General features: G+C 44.3%; 4 protein-coding genes across 5 annotated transcripts in view; 1 reads left to right on the top strand and 3 right to left on the bottom strand.

Moving 5' to 3' along the window:
* The window catches only part of LOC138786715 (oocyte zinc finger protein XlCOF6-like), a 118,420-nt gene extending 99,652 nt beyond the window's left edge, over nucleotides 1–18,768 (bottom strand). The window contains exons 1-2 of one of the 2 annotated variants that reach the window (XM_069963717.1): nucleotides 4,019–4,112; nucleotides 3,267–3,383 (exon numbers count right to left, since the gene is read on the bottom strand). In XM_069963717.1, the coding sequence (XP_069819818.1) occupies nucleotides 3,267–3,344 (78 nt within the window). In that variant the 5' untranslated portion in view covers nucleotides 3,345–3,383; nucleotides 4,019–4,112. Of the gene's footprint in view, nucleotides 1–3,266; nucleotides 3,384–4,018; nucleotides 4,113–18,486 lie in introns of those variants that run through there. The other variant, XM_069963719.1, reaches the window with a different exon arrangement.
* Nucleotides 1–18,774, top strand: part of LOC138786631 (uncharacterized) — a 491,239-nt gene that overhangs the window by 445,395 nt on the left and 27,070 nt on the right. The gene's annotated exons all lie outside the window — the stretch shown is intronic.
* On the bottom strand, nucleotides 237–3,209 carry LOC138787596 (gastrula zinc finger protein XlCGF57.1-like). Its single transcript, XM_069964941.1, has 3 exons — nucleotides 3,192–3,209; nucleotides 2,019–2,127; nucleotides 237–1,506 (listed from the first exon to the last, which is right to left on the bottom strand). The coding sequence occupies exons 1-3, from the start codon at nucleotides 3,207–3,209 to the stop codon at nucleotides 323–325; spliced, it is 1,311 nt and encodes a 436-aa protein (XP_069821042.1). The 3' UTR covers nucleotides 237–322.
* LOC138786798 (zinc finger protein 84-like) lies at nucleotides 16,499–18,059 on the bottom strand. Its single transcript, XM_069963857.1, has one exon. The coding sequence runs from the start codon at nucleotides 17,799–17,801 to the stop codon at nucleotides 16,797–16,799; it is 1,005 nt and encodes a 334-aa protein (XP_069819958.1). The 5' UTR covers nucleotides 17,802–18,059; the 3' UTR covers nucleotides 16,499–16,796.

Below are 18,774 nucleotides of genomic sequence, written 5' to 3'. Positions count from 1 at the left end.
GCGGAGTCACTGTGTACAGACTTATAACTCTGTACACCCGAACCTCAATGACCTGAGGGCCGCCCTTAAAGTAGGAATGCCATGACTCCATTGTTATATCCTATCATAAATTTCACCTGCAAGCCAAATATCCCTAACTTTTTATGATATATATATATATTTATGTGTGTGTGTAAAATATAGAATATTGTATGTAGACATCAGCTGGCAGTTACAGACATTTCTTAATTGTCTTTTATTGCTCTGAATTGCTTTCCCTCCATTTTGGATAACATCTAACATCTACAATTTGTCGGCACATATCTGAAAAAGTTGAAGACGACTAATCCTCTCCGTGCGTTCTTCTATGCCTAGCAAGATCTGATTTCCCAGAAAAACATTTCCCACATTTCGAACATGAAAAAGGCTTCTCCCCTGTGTGAATTCTATAATGTCTAACCAGAATTGTTTGTTGAGAGAAACATTTCCCACATTCTTGGCATGAAAATGGCTTCTCTCCTGTGTGAGTTCTCAAATGTTCAACAAGGACTGATCTCCTAGCGAAACATCTCCCACATTCTTGGCATGGAAACGGTTTCTCTACTATGTGAGTTTTTTGATGTTTGATAAGATGTGATTTCTCTGTGAAACATTTTCCACACTCTGGGCACAGAAATGGCCTCTCTCCTGTATGAATCTTTTGATGTATAACAAGCTGTGATTTCCGAGTAAAACATTTCCCACAGTTTGAACATAAAAATGGCTTCTCCCCTGTGTGAGTTTGTTGATGTTTATCAAGATTTGATTTCAGAGTAAAACTTTTCCCACATATGTGACAAGAGAATGGCTTCTCCCCTGTGTGAGTTCTTCGATGTTGAGCAAGGTGTGCTTTCTGAGAAAAACATTTTCCACATTCCGAGCATGAAAATGGCTTCTCCCCTGTGTGAATTCTTTGATGTTCGACAAGATATTGTTTGGCGGTAAAACATTTCTCACATTCGGAGCATGAAAATGGCTTCTCTCCTGTGTGAGTTTTTTGGTGTTTAACAAGATTTGATTTCCGAGGAAAACATTTTCCACATTCTCTACATAAAAATGGCTTCTTCCCTTCATGTGTTTTTTGATGCTGAATAAGATGAGATATCAGAATAAAACATTTTCCACATTCTGAACAGGACAACGGCTTCCCTCTGTGGGTTTTAAGGTGATCGTTAAGATTTAAATTCTGAGGTAAATATTTCCCACATTCTAAACTTGAAAATGGTTTCTCCCCTGTTTGAGTCTGCAGATACTGAGTAAGATTTGATTGAACAGTGGAACATTTCCCATATTCTGAATATGTAGATAGATTCTCCCCAGTGAAGGTTATCAGTTTAAAAAGATCAGATGACAGCTCTTGACTGTGAAGGGCTGGGGGTATATCTGGAATATTGTCATGTTCTTCATATGCATCTTGTGAAATGCCAGCATCCTCTGCTATAAATTTTGAAGATATGAAATGTTCCTCTAAAATTCTGGCACAACCATCTGCCGAGAATAAAACAAGGAATTTTTTAGTATTATAAATTTGAAAATTATATCGATATTTTATAAAATATAAACATTTTAATGCTGTGTGCAATATTTATTAAGCAGAATTAGCTTAATTTCTGGGGGGGTTTTATAGAACGTTCTTCTCTCCTCTGTTTTATGGCCGGGGGGAGGGGGCATGGTTTGTGATTAGTCAAAATTTCAAGGAGATTTTTTCATGTGTGGTTCTCTGCATTTAGTGGTCACTAGAGATGAGCGAACCTCGAGCATGCTCAAGTCTATTCGAACCCGATCGTTCGGCATTTGATTAGCGGTGGCTTCTGAAGTTGGATAAAGCTCTAAGGTTGTCTGGAAAGCATGGATACAGCCAATGACTATATCCATTTTTCTACATAGCCTTAGGGCTTTATCCAACTTCAGCAGCCCCCGTTAATCAAATGCCGAACGATCGGGTTCGGATAGACTTGAGCATGCTCGTGGTTCGCTCATCTCTAGTGGCCATTACTCACCTGAGCGGTTACCTGTAGTGATGTCCTCCATATACTGCTCATCACTGCTGTCATCTGTCTCTTCTTTTACTATTATGTTTTTAGCATCAATACAGTTCAGATCTTCCCCCTGATTCATAAGATGTGAGAGAAATATTGTAAAAGTCATCAGACAGGAGGAGAAGTCAGGTGGGATGTACAGATCATAGGGAACATCTCCATCTACCTGATCCTGATCCTGTGGGAGAAGAGGACGGGGACATCTCTCTGGTGCTGTTCTCTTACTGGATCTGACTGGAGGGAACACATACAGAGACTGAATTCATTCTTTCCATCCAGATAATACAGAGAGGAGGTGTGTATATAGTCCTGTCTATTACCTGCTGATGGGAGGGGCTGCTGATCCTCCAGCATCACATCCTTGTACTGATCCTTGTGTCCTTCTACATACTCCCACTCCTCCATGGAGAAATAGACCGCCACGTCCTGACACCTTATAGGAACCTGACACACACAATGATCACACAGTCATCCCCCCCACCCCTCCAGTGGTGTTACTGTATAATGTCCCAGCATTCCCAGCAGCCACAGTCTCACCTCTCCACTCAGCAGCTCCACCATCTTGTTGGTGACTTCTAGGATCTTCTCTTCCTCCATTTCCTCATGTATCAGGGGCCCCGGGATTGGGCTCAGGGTTCTTCCCCATCCTTCACACCCAGGGGCCCCACAGCGCCCACTAGAGGACTTCTTTACTACTGTGTAATCCTGTGTATGGAGAGACACATTACTATCACTCCATCCATTCCCAGAATCCCTCACCTCTCCAGTCCTATCCATCTGTTATTCCATAGATAAGAATGATGTCATGATGACATCACTCCCAGAATCCCTCCCCTCTCCAGTCCTATCCATCTGTTATTCCATAGATAAGAATGATGTCATGATGACATCACTCCCAGAATCCCTCACCTCTCCAGTCCTATCCATCTGTTATTCCATAGATAAGAATGATGTCATGATGACATCACTCCCAGAATCCCTCACCTCTCCAGTCCTATCCATCTGTTATTCCATAGATAAGAATGATGTCATGATGACATCACTCCCAGAATCCCTCTCCTCTCCAGTCCTATCCATCTGTTATTCCATAGATAAGAATGATGTCATGATGACATCACTCCCAGAATCCCTCACCTCTCCAGTCCTATCCATCTGTTATTCCATAGATAAGAATGATGTCATGATGACATCACTCCCAGAATCCCTCACCTCCCCAGTAAGCAGGAAGAGTATGTGTAGGGTGAGGGTTATTATCCTCTCGGCCATCTTGTCTCTGTCATTTTCCATCCTTGACTGATCACATAAGAATATTCCCTGCAGAGGATCCTATATTGAAGAAACATTAATAGAAAACGGTTGAGCCACATCACACAAAACACAATTACAGGCGATAATATGGGAAAAGATTAGAAGACATATTTAAGTGCAGATGAATTGTTCCAGGGATGGCAAACATGCCGCCCATAAAGCCGTCATCTGCGGCCCAAGCACGGAAACTCTCAAGATCACCCTCATCTTAGAGGCGCTATATCTGTATTTACACAAGAAGTTTACAACATCTATACCAGAAATGGGGAACCTACGGCCCTCCAGCTGTTGCAAAAATACAATTCCCATCATACCTGGACAGCCAAAGCTTTGCTGATGGGAATTGTAGTTGGAGGGCCAAAGGTTCCCCATGCTTTCTTATGGGAAAATTCTCCTTTGTTGCCCATAGCAACCAACCACAGCTCAGCTTTTATATATTCATGAGCCCTGGTAAAATGAAAGCTGAGCTGTGATTGGTTGCTATGGACAACAAAGGAGAATCTTCCAGAATTCATTTTTTTTCTATTTCCCCCTTAAAAAATGGTTAAAAGTAATTTGTTGTCTAAAATTTAAAACTGACATATACAATTCACCCTATAACAAGCAAAACTCATACAGCGACATAGAGAAAGAGCGAGGAGACGATAAGTTACCAATATGGGAGCAAAGTTCCTGATAATTATCCTAATACTGCAAGAGCCCAAACACACAGGAACCGTGTGCTTCCCCTGTGCTTCCAGGACCTGCCATGATGTCACAGTCATGTGATCAGTCACATGGAGGAGGAGGAGTCACATGATCAGGGGCTGCTGCTCAGTGTATGCAGGACTCTGCTGTGCTGGATGAGCTGAAGTGATGTGTATGCAGCAGAGCTGTGTGTGTGTGATGTGTGTGGAGCAGAGCTGTGTATGTGTGTGTTATATATGCCTGCAGCAGAGCCCTGTGTGTAATGTACATGTAGCTGAGCTGTATGTGTGTAATGTACATGTAGCTGAGCTGTATGTGTGTAATGTACATGTAGCTGAGCTGTATATGTGTAATGTATATGTAGCTGAGCTGTATGTGTACACAGTAGAGCTGTATATGTGTAATGTACATATAGCTGAGCTGTATGTGTGAAATGTACATGTAGCTGAGCTGTATGTGTACATAGTAGAGCTGTATATGTGTAATGTACATGTAGCTGAGCTGTATGTGTGCACAGTAGAGCTGTATATGTGAAATGTACATGTAGCTGAGCTGTATGTGTACACAGTAGAGCTGTATGTCTGTAATGTACATGTAGCTGAGCTGTATGTGTACACAGTAGAGCTTAATATGTATACAAATGCTCAAAGCCTCACTAATAAAGCTGAGGAATTAAAACTCAATGGTGGAAGAGAAATACAATATAGTGAGGATAAGCGAGACATGGCTGGATGATATCTATGACTGGGTGGTTAATCTCCAGGGTTATAGTCTATTCAGAAATGACCGTAAAAATAAGAAAGGGAGGGGTCTGTCTATATGTTAAATCCTGCCTCAAGCCCATTCTGCAGGAGGATATATGTGATGATAATGTGGAGTCTTTAGGTAGAAATAAGTGGAGGGATGAAGAAGAGAAAAGTTATGCTACGTTTACACGAAGCAATAATTCGCCCAATTGATCGTTTAAGAATTTTGAAGCAACAATTTGGTTTTTATAATGATTAGCAGTTAGACGAATAAATCGTTAGAAAATTCCTAAGTAAAATCGTTATTGCGATAGTTTTTAAGCCCAAGACTGTTTACACAAAGCATTCTGTGAATTTTTAACGACGATTTGAGAACATGTTGAAAGATCAAAATGAACGATTTCTCGCTCGTCGCTTGATTTTTTGCGGTGTTAACACGGAACGATTATCGCTCAAATGCGATCGTTATTGCGAAAATTCAAACGATAATAGTTTTGTGTAAACGCAGCATTATAAATCGCCAAGTATAGTGGAAGAAGCAGAAAATCTTCTTATAAGACAAATAGATGCAGCAGCGAAGCAGGGGGAAGTCATTATTATGGGGGACTTTAACTACCCAAATATAAACTGGAAAGCAGAAACCTGCAGCTCCAGGAAGGGAAGCGGGTTTTTTGAAATAGTAACAGATAATTACCTTTCCCAACTACTACAGGAACCAACAAGAGGGGGGGCACTCCTGGACCTGATCTTAACGTATAGGCTAGACAATATCAAAAATAGAGGTGGGGGGGTCACCTAGGTAATAGTGACCATAACATAGTAAGTTTTCAATTATCCTTCAATAAAATGATTAGTAGAGGGGCTACAAAAACATTACATTTCAGTAAGGCTAATTTCCAAAAACTAAGAGAGGACCTTGGGAACATAGACTGGGACAATGCCTTCAGAAATAAAAGTACACAAGAGAAATGGGACATATTTAAGAGCATCCTGGGTAAATCATGTGAACGACACATACCATATGGGAATAAACGTAGTAGAAATCGGAGAAATCCAATGTGGTTAACTTCAGCTGTAAGGGGTGCAATAAATGATAAGAAACAAGCATTCAGACTACTAAAACAAGATGGTAGTGGGAAAGCACTGAGCAACTATAGACAGAAGAATATAATGTGTAAAAAGCAAATAAAAGAAGCAAAAATAGCAACAGAAAGAAGGATAGCCAAAGAAAGTAAAATGAATCCCAAAATGTTCTTCACCTATATAACAAGACTTAAAATTGAAAATGTTGGTCCCCTCGAAATAATCTGGGTGTAATTGTGGAGGGAGAAGAGGAAAAGGCCAATCTATTAAATACGTTCTTCTCTACTGTATTCACAGAATCTACTGTATTCACAGAATCCCATAACAGACGACATGACTAGGGATAATGTAAATCCTCCCATAAATCTCACCTGCCTAACACAACAAGAAGTGGGGAGACGCCTTAAAAACATTAAAATCCATAAGTCACCAGGCACAGAAGGCACATTCTAGAGTTTTGCAGTTAGACAGACCCTTTTTCCTAACTTTTAAAGATTCTATAATGACAGGGATTGTTCCACAGGACTGGCGCATAGCTAATGTGGTACCAATATTCAAGAAGGGGTCAAAGAGTGATCCTGGAAACTACAAAGTATTTGAGGGGTTTGTAAGAGATGCTATACTGGAGTATAATATATAAGAGATGCTATACTGGAGTATAATATATAAGAGATGCTATACTGGAGTATCTTAATGAAAATAATCTTATAACGCAGCACCAGCATGGATTTATGAGGGATCGATCCTGTCAGACTAATCTGATCGGCTTCTATGAAGAGGTAAGTTATACACTGGACCTGGGGGAGGCTGTGGATCTTGTGTATCCCGACTTTTTAAAGGCATTTGATACTGTGCCGCATGAAAGGTTGGTCTATGAGGATGCTGGGACTAGAGGGAAATCTATGCAAATGAGTAAGTAACTGGTTGTGTGATAGAAAACAGAGGGTGGTTATTGATGGAACATACTCTGATTTGGTATTAGTTACTAGTGGGGTACCACAGGGGTCAGTGTTTGTCCACATCTTTTAAATATTTTTATTAATGACCTTGTAGAGGGGCTACAGAGCAGAATCTCCATTTTTGCAGATGATACTAAACTGGGTAAAGTAATCAGTACAGAGGAGGGTAATATCATATTACAGAGGGATTTGGAGAAGCTGGAGCCTTAGGCAGAGAAGTGGCAGATAATGTATAATGTGGATAAATGTAAGGTTATGTACTTGGGCCGTAGAAATTATAAGTACAGTTATGTGCTAAATAATAAAACACTGGGTAAAACTACTTCCGAAAAGGACCTGGGGGTATTGGTGGACAGTAAACTCAACTTTAGTGATCAGTACCAGGCAGCAGCTGCCAAGGCTAATGAAATAATGGGATGCATCAAAAGAGGTATAGGTGCTAAAGTTGAGAACATAGTTTTGCCTCTTTATAAATCACTGGTCAGACCACATATGGAATACTGTGTACAGCACCGGGCACCTGTATATAAGAAGGATACAGCTGAACTGCAGAGGAGGGCAACAAAGGTCATTAAGGGAATGGGTGGGTTACAGGACCAGGACAGGTTATCACGCTTGGGGTTTTTTACGCTAGAAAAAAGACGTCTTAGGGGCGATCTGATCACAATGTACAAATATATGAATGGACAGTACAGAGATCTTTGTAGTGGTCTCCTTACTCCTATGTCTGTAACCATGAGAAGGGGGCATCCTCTATGTCTAGAGGAAAGAAGATTTCATCATCAGCATCGACGCAGGTTCTTTACTGTACGAGCAGTAAGACTGTGGAACTCTGTCACATGATGTTGTCATAGCCGATTTATTAAATAAGTACAAGGGAGGCCTGGATGCTTTTCTTGAAAAATATAATATTACAAGTTATGGACATTACATTACATGTAATAGGACGTTGATCCAGGGATTATTCTGATCACCATTGGAGTCGGGAAGGAGTTTTCTCCATGTGATGGGGCAATTGTCATCTGCCTCATAGGTTTTGCCTTCCCCTGGATTTACACAGTAGGGTTTCCCTAGGTTGAACCTGATGGACTCTTGTCTTCTTTCAACCTTATTACTATGGTAATATGTGTAATTATTCATTACAGTCTCCTCAGTATCATGTAATGGATTTAGGTAACGGCTGGTTAGCTCTCACCCTCAATGGGAAGTACCTGGTGGCCATTATCGATACCAGTAAACCATCTCTGCCCTGTACCAGAGAACCAGTGTCGCTGTGTGGCCAGGTGCTGCCCACCCTGAGGGTCACTGTTGTGTATATCAGGAATAATGAGGTACCACAACAGCAAGGTAGCCTGAGGCAAGTGGTGACACTTCTGTGGTTGTGAGGGTCTGTTACTGACAACAGGCACTTATCCCCCATGGACGCTCTCCCTCCTCTCATGTGTAAGCTGAGGCACCACCAAACTTTTTTACACCTGAATAGAGAAGCCACACAACTCAGAGAAGACACACAGGCAATCAGTTTCTGTTCTGCACATTTATTCTACCAACTACAACCGGACAACCTAGAGCCAGTGGCAGGAGCATTTGGGGAATATAAGACACATACCATGCATGGTACACGTCCTAGATCGAAATGTATAGTTAAGTGCTGACCATGGCCGGTATAGAGTCTGTACATTGTACTTGGAGGGATGTAATGATCTGCCTTTGCATTAGTTGATCTGTAAAAGTTCCTACCTGCTGGAATCTCCCCTTGCATATGCTGCAGTACCTGAATAAGCAGCATGAATCCATCACACACCAAGCTGTTCATAAGCTCAGGCAATGGCAGCTCTATAGGGACACGTTGTCTATTCAGGTCCATCAAATAAGCCATCAGATTTGTGACCAGGGACAATGGCGGCATTGATGTCACTATGGCCCCGATATCTGCATTAGAGCAAATGTTCACAATGGAGGAAGCAGAAAAACAGCTTCCACACCTTGCTTGTCATCCTCGCATGAGCTGGGACTTAAAACAAATACTTACTGGCATGTAGCCTTCCCAAACTGCCACTACCGTGTTTTAGAGGTCCTCCCGCCGCATGCGGTTCGGGCGTCGGCCCTTTACCCAGTGCCGTTATTTTGAAGAAAAACTACTTTTATTGCTGCAGTGCAGTTGATCTGGCGTGGCCTAGAGTATCTGTGCCCTAGGACTGCATCGCCTCTGTCCCCACCTCCCTTCACTTACAGCACACACCTGGGCTGGATAAAGGCGCAGCAGACCTAGGGCATGGCTGCTCTAGGCCACGCCAGATCAACCTCCCGAAAAATAGTTTTTCTTCAAAATAATGGCACCTGGTGAAAGGTCGACTACTGAATCGGACGGGGTGTGAGGACCTTTACAACGTGGTACTGACGTTTAGGGGGCGCCTACATGCCGGAACAGATTCGCTTTAAAAAGAAGGTGGTCATGGCATTACGTAGCAATTTAATACATTTTATTCCCATTTACCAGCCACCTCGTCCAGCGTCCTTGCTCCTCCTTATTCTTTGTACACCATCATAATTCCGTCGCTAGTACCCTCTCACGGGCATGCGCCTTTCCGCCGGCTCCATAGACACCATTCTATGCACGGGCGGATTTTGCATTCGGCTGAAAGAATTGATATGTCAATTCTGTCGGCAGATAGCGGAATTTGCCCGCCCATACAATGGTGTCTATGGAGCCTACGGAAAGGCGCACGGCCGTGATCGGGTACTAGCGATGGAATCCACCGGAATTTATCAGTGGGGATTCCGTAGTGTGAACCCACCCACAGTGGCGTCGCTAGGCAGTTTTATTCGGGGCTCATGCCCCGAATAAAATGCCTGCTGCCCCGGATCTCTTCTGCCCCGCTCTTGCGAGCCAGATGCGGCTCTTTTGATGGCCGCATCTGGCTCGCAGATTGCAGCTGCTGCTGTCCTCCTTACCTACTGGCCGCCCGCAGCGCCCGGACACGCTCCTCCATCCAATCAGCGGAAACCGGGAGTGTGGGGCCGCTGCGGTGGGCCGTGGTACACGCATCCAATTAACGCGTGCGCCACGGCCCACCGCAGCGGCCCCATACTCCCGCTCTGAGCTGATTGAGTTGTAGGAGCACCTCCGGCCGCTATGGTAGGTGAGGCGGACAGCAGCAGCCGCGATCTAGGAGGAGGTGAGCAGGCACGGGGAGAGAGAAACGGGCGAGAAGCACAGGGGGAGAGAAGCAAGGGGGGAGAAAGACATGGGGGAGAGAAACGGGTGAGAAAGAGGGGAGAAAAGCATGGGGGAGAGAAACGGGGGAGAAAAGCATGGGGGAGAGAAAGAGGGGAGAAAAGCATGGGGGAGAGAAACGGGGGAGAAAAGCATGGGGGAGAGAAACGGGGGAGAAAAGCATGGGGGAGAGAAACGGGGGAGAAAAGCATAGGGGAGAGAAAGAGGGGAGAAAAGCATGGGGGAGAGAAAGAGGGGAGAAAAGCATGGGGAAGAGAAAGGGGAGAAAAGCATGGGGGAGAGAAACAGGGGAGAAAGCATGGAGGAGAGAAACAGGGGGGAGAGAAAGAGGGGAGAAAAGCATGGGGGAGAGAAAGGGGAGAAAAGCATGGGGGAGAGAAACAGGGGAGAAAGCATGGAGGAGAGAAACAGGGGGGAGAGAAACAGGGGAGAAAAGCATGGGGGAGAGAAACAGGGGAGAAAGCATGGGGGAGAGAGAAAGAGGGGAGAAAGCATGGGGGAGAGAAAGAGGGGAGAAAGCATGGGGGAGAGAAAGAGGGGAGAAAGCATGGGGGAGAGAAAGAGGGGAGAAAGCATGGGGAGAGAAACAGGGGAGAAAAGCATGGGGGAGAGAAACAGAGGAGAAAAGCATGGGGGAGAGAAACAGGGGAGAAAGCATGGGGGAGAGAAACAGGGGAAAAAAGCATGGGGGAGAGAAACAGGGGAGAAAGCATGGGGGAGAGAAACAGGGGAGAAAAGCATGGGGGAGAGAAAGAGGGGAGAAAAGCATGGAGGAGAGAAACAGGGGAGAAAAGCATGGGGGAGAGAAACAGAGGAGAAAAGCATGGGGGAGAGAAACAGGGGAGAAAGCATGGGGGAGAGAAAGAGGGGAGAAAAGCATGGGGGAGAGAAACAGAGGAGAAAAGCATGGGGGAGAGAAACAGGGGAGAAAGCATGGGGGAGAGAAACAGGGGAAAAAAGCATGGGGGAGAGAAACAGGGGAGAAAGCATGGGGGAGAGAAAGAGGGGAGAAAAGCATGGAGGAGAGAAACAGGGGAGAAAAGCATGGGGGAGAGAAACAGGGGAGAAAGCATGGGGGAGAGAAACAGGGGAGAAAAGCATGGGGGAGAGAAACGGGAGAAAGCATGGGGGAGAGAAACGGGAGAAAAGCATGGGGGAGAGAGATGGAGGAGAGAAACGGGAGAAAAGCATGGGGGAGAGAAACGGGAGAAAAGCATGGGGGAGAGAAACGGGAGAAAAGCATGGGGGAGAGAGATGGAGGAGAGAAACGGGAGAAAAGCATGGGGGAGAGAAACAGGGGAGAAAGTAACAGGAGAGAAATGGGGGAGAGAAACAGGAGAGAGAAACATGGGGGAGAGAAACAGGGGAGATAAGCATGGGGGAGAGAAACAGAGGAGAAAAGCATGGGGAGAAAGCATGGGGGAGAGAAACGGGAGGAAGTAACAGAGGAGAGAAATGGAGGAGAGAAACAGGGGAGATAACCATGGGGAGAGAAACAGGGGAGAAAAGCATGGGGAGAGAAACAAGGGAGAGAAACAGGGGAGAAAGCATGGGGGAGAGAAACAGGGGAGAAAAGCATGGGGGAGAGAAACAGGGGAGAAAGCATGGGGGAGAGAAACAGGGGAGATAAGCATGGGGGAGAGAAACAGGGGAGAAAAGCATGGGGGAGAGAAACAGGGGAGAAAAGCATGGGGGAGAGAAACAGGGGAGAAAGCATGGGGGAGAGAAACAGGGGAGATAAGCATGGGGGAGAGAAAAACGGGGGTGAAAGAGGGGAGAAAAGCATGGGGGAGAGAAATGGGGGAGAGAAACTCAGAGGGCCCGGGCCCCGGATGTTTTAGGACCCTAGCAACGCCCCTGCCCACCCATATAGAGAGTGTTGTTGGCTCCTCACGTCCCTGAGTAGAGATGTGTTCTGTCTGCTATTCCATGTATCCTGTGCTCTTGCCACCCTGATCCCTGTCAGTATTGTTTGTCTCTCTTTTTGCTGACCTGGGCTCTTGATCTTCCACCTGGTTGACTATACTGATTCCTCACCTCTGCTACCATGCAGATTCTCTTTTGACTATGCAGCTCGCTGACTATGCACATTTTGCCTGTTCTCCGATACCTCGCACCAGCATTGTCTGGTTCCTCGAACCTTCACCCACCCGTTACCCACACTAGGACGACGCTTATAGAGCATTATCTGACCACCAGCTTCTACATCCTGGAAAGGCATAAAGGGTGAGGACCTACAATTTAAATTCTGTTATTGTAGATTTATCAACCACATCTGATGAAAGTTTGTTTTAAGCATCTACTACTCTTCCAGTAAAGTAATATTTTCTCATGTTATACGTGTGTTCTCGGCTATTCTCCACCATCGCACTTAGCTATGTAAGGATTTATTACAGTAAAATTTGTGTAAAACTTGGCCTGACTTCACCTTCTTCAGTCCTCCATTAGGAAGACTTCCAGCATTTAAACCTCTCTCTCTCTACATAGGGAGCATGAATGAATTTACCATCCGCAGATGCTGGTTGCTTCCTCCAAGCATCTACTACTATTTTAGTAAAATTAGTTTCTCAATATATTTGTTTTGAACCCAACAATATTTAGAATCTAAATCAGTGCTTCTCAAACTTTTTCTACTGGAGCCTCACCCAACAGACAAAATTATGCCTGGGCCTCACCAGACTGACCAATAGGATGCTGGGGCCTCACTATCTTTGATAGAAGTCCATGCAAATATAAAAACTATTGCTCAGTCTACCCTTCATTTGTCTCCTAATCTCTGTATAACATAAAATAAGTACAAAATGAGTCAATAATGTTCCTAATGCAGAGATTGCAGTCAGGGAAAGGACTGTGGTCACTTTTGTGAGAACTTCCTCCCCAGCTGGGCCTCCCCAGCAACTAGAGGGCGCCTCACTGGTGAGGCCCGCCTCACAGTTTGAGAAGCACTGATCTAAATGGTTATAAAAAGAGAGTCCACTATCTCCCTATTACCACTAAAGCTACATCACTCCCTCCGAGACGCTCTGACTACTATCCCCGGATATACCTGTTAGGCCTACTTGATGAAAAGCAAAAGCAACATCGTACTTGTATATTGTGATAATCTATTCCAACCATGTAACTCAGCGACGAGATGGATGAGTAATAACTCTCTTACCAGAAAGAAATAAAACAGAACAGATACTACTGGCTTTTGGAGAACATTTATTTGTTTAGTGCTCTAAATTGCTTTCCTTTTGTCTCGTAAGACTTAAAGTGACTGTACCACCAGGCCCAGGCAGAAGCACTGGAGGCGGGCCGACCCACCCTTAGTGGGATGAAACCACAGCCCCTCCATGACGTGACTCCATTAGAATAAAGGGAATGTGTCACAAAGGAAAAAAAAAATCGGAAGGTGTTAAAATTGCATGGTATTGTAATATATATATATATATATATACACACATATACACAATTTTTTTTTACATTTAAGAAAATATGAAAAATTAACAAATTTTCATATTTCCCAGTGATGGCCACAAGGGGGAGCTCCAGCAGGAAAACTGCTGGTAAAAAGTAACCTGAAATACGGCTGGTGAAATAAAAGACAGTCTCTGCTAAACTGCTCTGACATCATCACCTCTCTTTTCACAGAACAAAGAGGGGAAGGAAGCAGCGCCAATTTGTTGTTGTCTGCACAGCATAACACATATAACAAGTTTGTCCCCAGCCAACTACATAATACACCTGAGCTCTGCTCCAGATGTCTTGAAAATCTGGATACAGTCCTGCAAGACTTCACCCAGGACTGTAATCCCACTTTTCCAGACACCCGGAGCAGAGCTCAAATGCAGCCAGCTGACGGCCGTATGAAGTGAAGCAGCTCCTCCCCGATGTACACAGACAGCTCATACCTGCACAGTCATACAGACAGCTCATGCATGCACTCTCATACAAGCAGCTCATACAGACAGGCGGGTCTTCTGAGAGTGACCAGAAAACTCCAACAATCACAGCTTCTTGAAAAATAGTTTGTTCTTTTTATTGAGGCATTACAAAAACAAAATAAAAAACAAAATGAATTCTGTTAAAAAGAAACATGCCGATGCGTTGCGAGGCTTCCTGCCTCTTAACCATGGCAAATATGAACTGTTAGTAACACCCTTTAAATTGCAGACAAAAAAAACAGAAGGTGCAACAGCAACCCACAGGTGCAAGGGCTTAATGTATATACTCCTCCCAGTGTATACACAGTAACCACCTGTGGGTTGCTGTTGCACCTTCAGTTTTTTCGTCTGTACTTTAGCCACAAGCAGCGTGCAACCTGCAGTGTGAACAGAGTCATAGATGTGCAGCCAATTTTTCCTGTTGAATGTTGGGGGTGTGGCTACCTCCTGTTGGCCGGCACTCCACGCATGTCCCAAGGGCGTATAAAAAGAGATCATTTGGCTCCTATCTGCCCAGTTGTAGGCTTATTCAGCCCAGGAAAGCCATTGCTAGTGTGAAAATGCTAGAGTAGGGACCATGTCTCTAAGACGCCTTAACGTGACGACATGATACACTCTGATCAAATAGTTTGCTAAGATCGTCATATTTTAATATCTACAGAGCAGGTGTTTCCCGTGCGTACACTGGGAGGAGTATATACGGTAAGCCCTTGCACCTGTGGGTTGCTGTTGCACCTTCTGTTTTTTTGTCTGTACTTTAGCAACAACCAGCATGCAACCTGCATTGTGAACAGAGTCCTAGATGTGCGGCAAATTTTTCCTTTTTACCCTTTAAATTGTAGTATGTAACGCCCCTGTCCCAGGAACGCCTCCCTAATCAGGGGAAAGGAACACTTGGATCAAGTAAGCCACACAGCCTTCTTACAAAGACCAAAATACAATAGAAAAGAAAGAAAAGGCTGTGTGGCTTACTTGATCCAGGTGTTCCTTTCCCCTGATTAGGGAGGCATTCCTGGGACAGGGGCGTTACACACTGCAATTTAAAAGAGTCTTACTAACAGTCCATATTTGTCAGGATTAAGAGGCAGGAAGCCTTGCAACGCGTCGGCATGTTTTTTCAACAGAATTCATTTTGTTTTTGTAATGCCTCAATCAAAAGAACAAACAATTTTTCAAGAAACTGTGATTGTTGGAGTTTTCTGGACACTATACGGGTTGTGGCCCGCAATTTACCACATGCTTCTGAACGCGACCCAAAGTACATTGAAATATACCACAAGGGTGAGCTGATATATATATATTTTTTTCTTACTTTCTTCTGAGAGTGAGTCTCCTGACAGCTGCCCCCAGTGCTCCACAGCTACCCTTAAATCTCCGTACTCATGCAGCTCCCTGCTCAGGCTCCAGTAGCCGCTGACCATACCACATACCTCAGTTGCTGAAGAACCCCATACTAGACCTCACCTGCCGCAGAACCCCATAATACATCTCAGCTGCTGCAGAACCCCATAATACACCTCAGCTGCTGCAGAACTCCATACTACACCTCAGCTGCTGCCGCAGCACATACTGAGCATTGGCTGCCACAGAACATCACCATACACCTAAGCTGCACAGATCATCATACACCTCAGCTGCTGCAGAGCCCCATACTATACACCTCAGCTGCTGCCACTGCAGAATATTGTCATACATACCTCAGCTGCTGCAGTACATCCTACTACACACCTTAGCTGCTGCAGAACCTCATAATACACCTCAGCTGCTGCAGTACATCCTACTACACATCTTAGCTGCTACAGAACCTCATAATACACCTCAGCTGCTGTAGTACATCCTACTACACACCTTAGCTGCTGCAGAACCTCATAATACACCTCAGCTGCTGCAGAACCCCATACCACACACCTCAGCTGCAGCAGAACCTCCACCTCAGTGCAACATTTTTTTGCCCCCTCCATCCACTATCTCCCCAGGCCGAGCTCCCCCTACCCCAGCATGAAGTACTGTACCTCTCTGAGCCTCCCCTCCCCCTGCAGAGAGCTGAGTCCTGGCTTCCCGGACTCCATATCAGATCAGTCACAGCCGCAGCAGGAGGAGAGGGAGGGCACAGCTACCTGCGGAGGTCAGGGCTGGGCACAGTGCACCTTCTCTGGGGGCTCCAGCAGTATGGCGTCTGGCTCCCTCTTCAGCTCTATGTGTGCTGTGAGCTGCGCATGTCAGCTCAGCTACATTATTGCAGACGGGACAGGAGCCGTCCATTGACTCCTATGTACAAGAGCTGCCATAAAGCAACTGTGTATGTGTGGTGCAAGGAGACATACGCAGATGCTATTGCACATGGCAGCCCCCAGTGCAGCATATGATTGTTAATTTTACAAAAAAAAAACAAAAAAAGAAATCAAAGTCTAACTAGTTTTAAAAATATTAAATGAAACAAAAATAATAATAATAAAAGTGACGCTTTCCATTTAACTTTACCGCAGTGTACCCAATCTCTTTATTTCTTGTACAATTTCTCGATAAAAACAGCTACATAAAAAAATCTCATTTTTAAGTAAAACATTTCCCACATTCTGATCATAAGAATGGCTTGTCCCCTGTTTGAGTTCTTGGACATATTTGAGATCAATTAAAGGGGTTATCCAGCATTAGAAAAACTTGGCCACTTTCTTCCAGAGACAGCACCTCCCTTGTCTCCAGTTTGGTGCAGGCTTCCAATCTCAGCTCTATTCAAGAAAGTCGGCAAGCTTTTCTAACACTGGATAGCCCATTTAAATCTGTAGGTGGCTTCACCCTGTGTGAATTTTTTGATGTCTAACAAGAACTGTTTGCTGAGAAAAACATTTACCACATTCTTGACATGAAAATGGCTTCTCACCAGTGTGAATTCTCAAATGCTCAACAAGATGTGAATTCCTAGCAAAAGATTTCCCACATTCTGAGCATGGAAATGGTTTCTCCCCTGTGTGAATTTTCTGATGTTCGACAAGATGTGATTTCCATGTAAAACATATCCCACATTCTTGGCATGAAAATGGTTTCTCCCCCGTGTGACTCATCTGATGTTTGACAAGATTGGATCTCACAGGAAAGCATTTCCCACATTCTGAACACGAAAATGGTTTCTCTCCGGTGTGAGTTTTTTGATGGGTAACAAGAATTGATTTTTGAGTAAAACTTTTTCCACATTCTGTACATGAAAATGGCTTCTGCCCTGTGTGAGTTCTCTGATGTTCAACCAGATTTGATTTCTGAGCGAAACATCTCCCACACTGTGAACATAAAAATGGCTTCTCCCCAGTGTGAGTTCTTTGATGTTCAACAAGATTTGATTTCTCGCTAAAACACTTATCGCACTCTGAACATGAAAACAGCTTTACCCCTGTATGACATCTTTGATGTCGAACGAGATGTGATTTTGTAATAAAACACTTCACACATTCTGAACATGAAAATGGCTTCTCCCCTGTGTGACTTCTTTCATGTAGAACAAGATGGGATTTCGCTGTAAAACTTTTCCCACACTCCGAACATGAAAATTGTTTCTCTCCTGAATGATATTTTTGGTGGATAATAAGGTTTGATTTCTGAATGAAGCATTTACCACATTCTTGACATGAAAATGGCTTCTCCCCTGTGTGAGTTCTTTGATGCTGAACAAGGTAAGATTTTGTAGAAAAACGTTTTCCACATTCTGGACAGAAACATGGCTTCCTTTTGTAAGATTTTACATGGTCAGTGTGATTTGATTCCTGTTTAAAACATTTTCCATGTTCTTGGCATGAAGATGGCATCTCCCTTAAGCGAGTTCTTGGACGTAGAGTATGGGTGGATATAGTAGTAGACGGTTTCCCATATTCAGGACATGTAGATGGACTTTTAACTTTGTGAACTTTTTGCTTATGAGTTTCAGATGACGGATCCTTGCTGGAAAGGGCTGAGGGTGTGTCTGTAGTTATATCACATTCTTGATCCGTCTCTTGTGCAATACCATTACCATTTGCTTCAACATCTAAAGATATGTGGTGTCCATTTGAGCTCCTTGTACCATCATCTGGTAAGAATAAAATTCATTCCACAAGACTGTAACAGACATGAGGTTTCTGAGAATGAGTGTTTTCTACACTTAGTGGTCACTACTCACCTCGGAGGTTACCTGTAGTGATGTTCTCCTTATACTGCTCATCACTGCTCACATCTGTCTCTGGAGCATTAATATTGTTCCCATCTTCCCCCTGATTCATAACATGTGAGAGAAATATTGTAATCAGACAGTAGGAGAAGTCAGGTGGGATGTACAGATCATAGGGAACATCTCCATCTACCTGATCCTGATCCTGTGGGAGAAGAGGACGGGGACATCTCTCTGGTGCTGTTCTCTTACTGGATCTGACTGGAGGGAACACATACAGAGACTGAATTCATTCTTTCCATCCAGATAATACAGAGAGGAGGTGTGTATATAGTCCTGTCTATTACCTGCTGATGGGAGGGGCTGCTGATCCTCCGGCATCACATCCTTGTACTGATCCTTGTGTCCTTCTACATACTCCCACTCCTCCATGGAGAAATAGACCGCCACGTCCTGACACCTTATAGGAACCTGACACACACAATGGTCACACAGTCATCCCCCCCACCCCTCCAGTGGTGTTACTGTATAATGTCCCAGCATTCCCAGCAGCCACAGTCTCACCTCTCCACTCAGCAGCTCCACCATCTTGTTGGTGACTTCTAGGATCTTCTCTTCCTCCATTTCCTCATGGA

Source organism: Dendropsophus ebraccatus, chromosome 3 (assembly GCF_027789765.1).
Source record: "Dendropsophus ebraccatus isolate aDenEbr1 chromosome 3, aDenEbr1.pat, whole genome shotgun sequence".
NCBI lineage: Eukaryota > Metazoa > Chordata > Amphibia > Anura > Hylidae > Dendropsophus > Dendropsophus ebraccatus.
Note: the sequence above shows the minus strand (reverse complement) of the source record. Positions and strands in the feature narration are given on the sequence as shown.

Excerpts from the sequence above, each read along its gene's own strand:
- LOC138787596 (XM_069964941.1), bottom strand. Across the intron at positions 1,507-2,018 it reads CACTACAGGTAACCGCTCAG|ATGGTTGTGCCAGAATTTTA; the intron begins GTGAGTAATGGC and ends TATTCTCGGCAG.
- LOC138786798 (XM_069963857.1), bottom strand. The coding sequence starts at position 17,801 with ATGCCATCTTCATGCCAAGAACATGGAAAATGTTTTAAACAGGAATCA.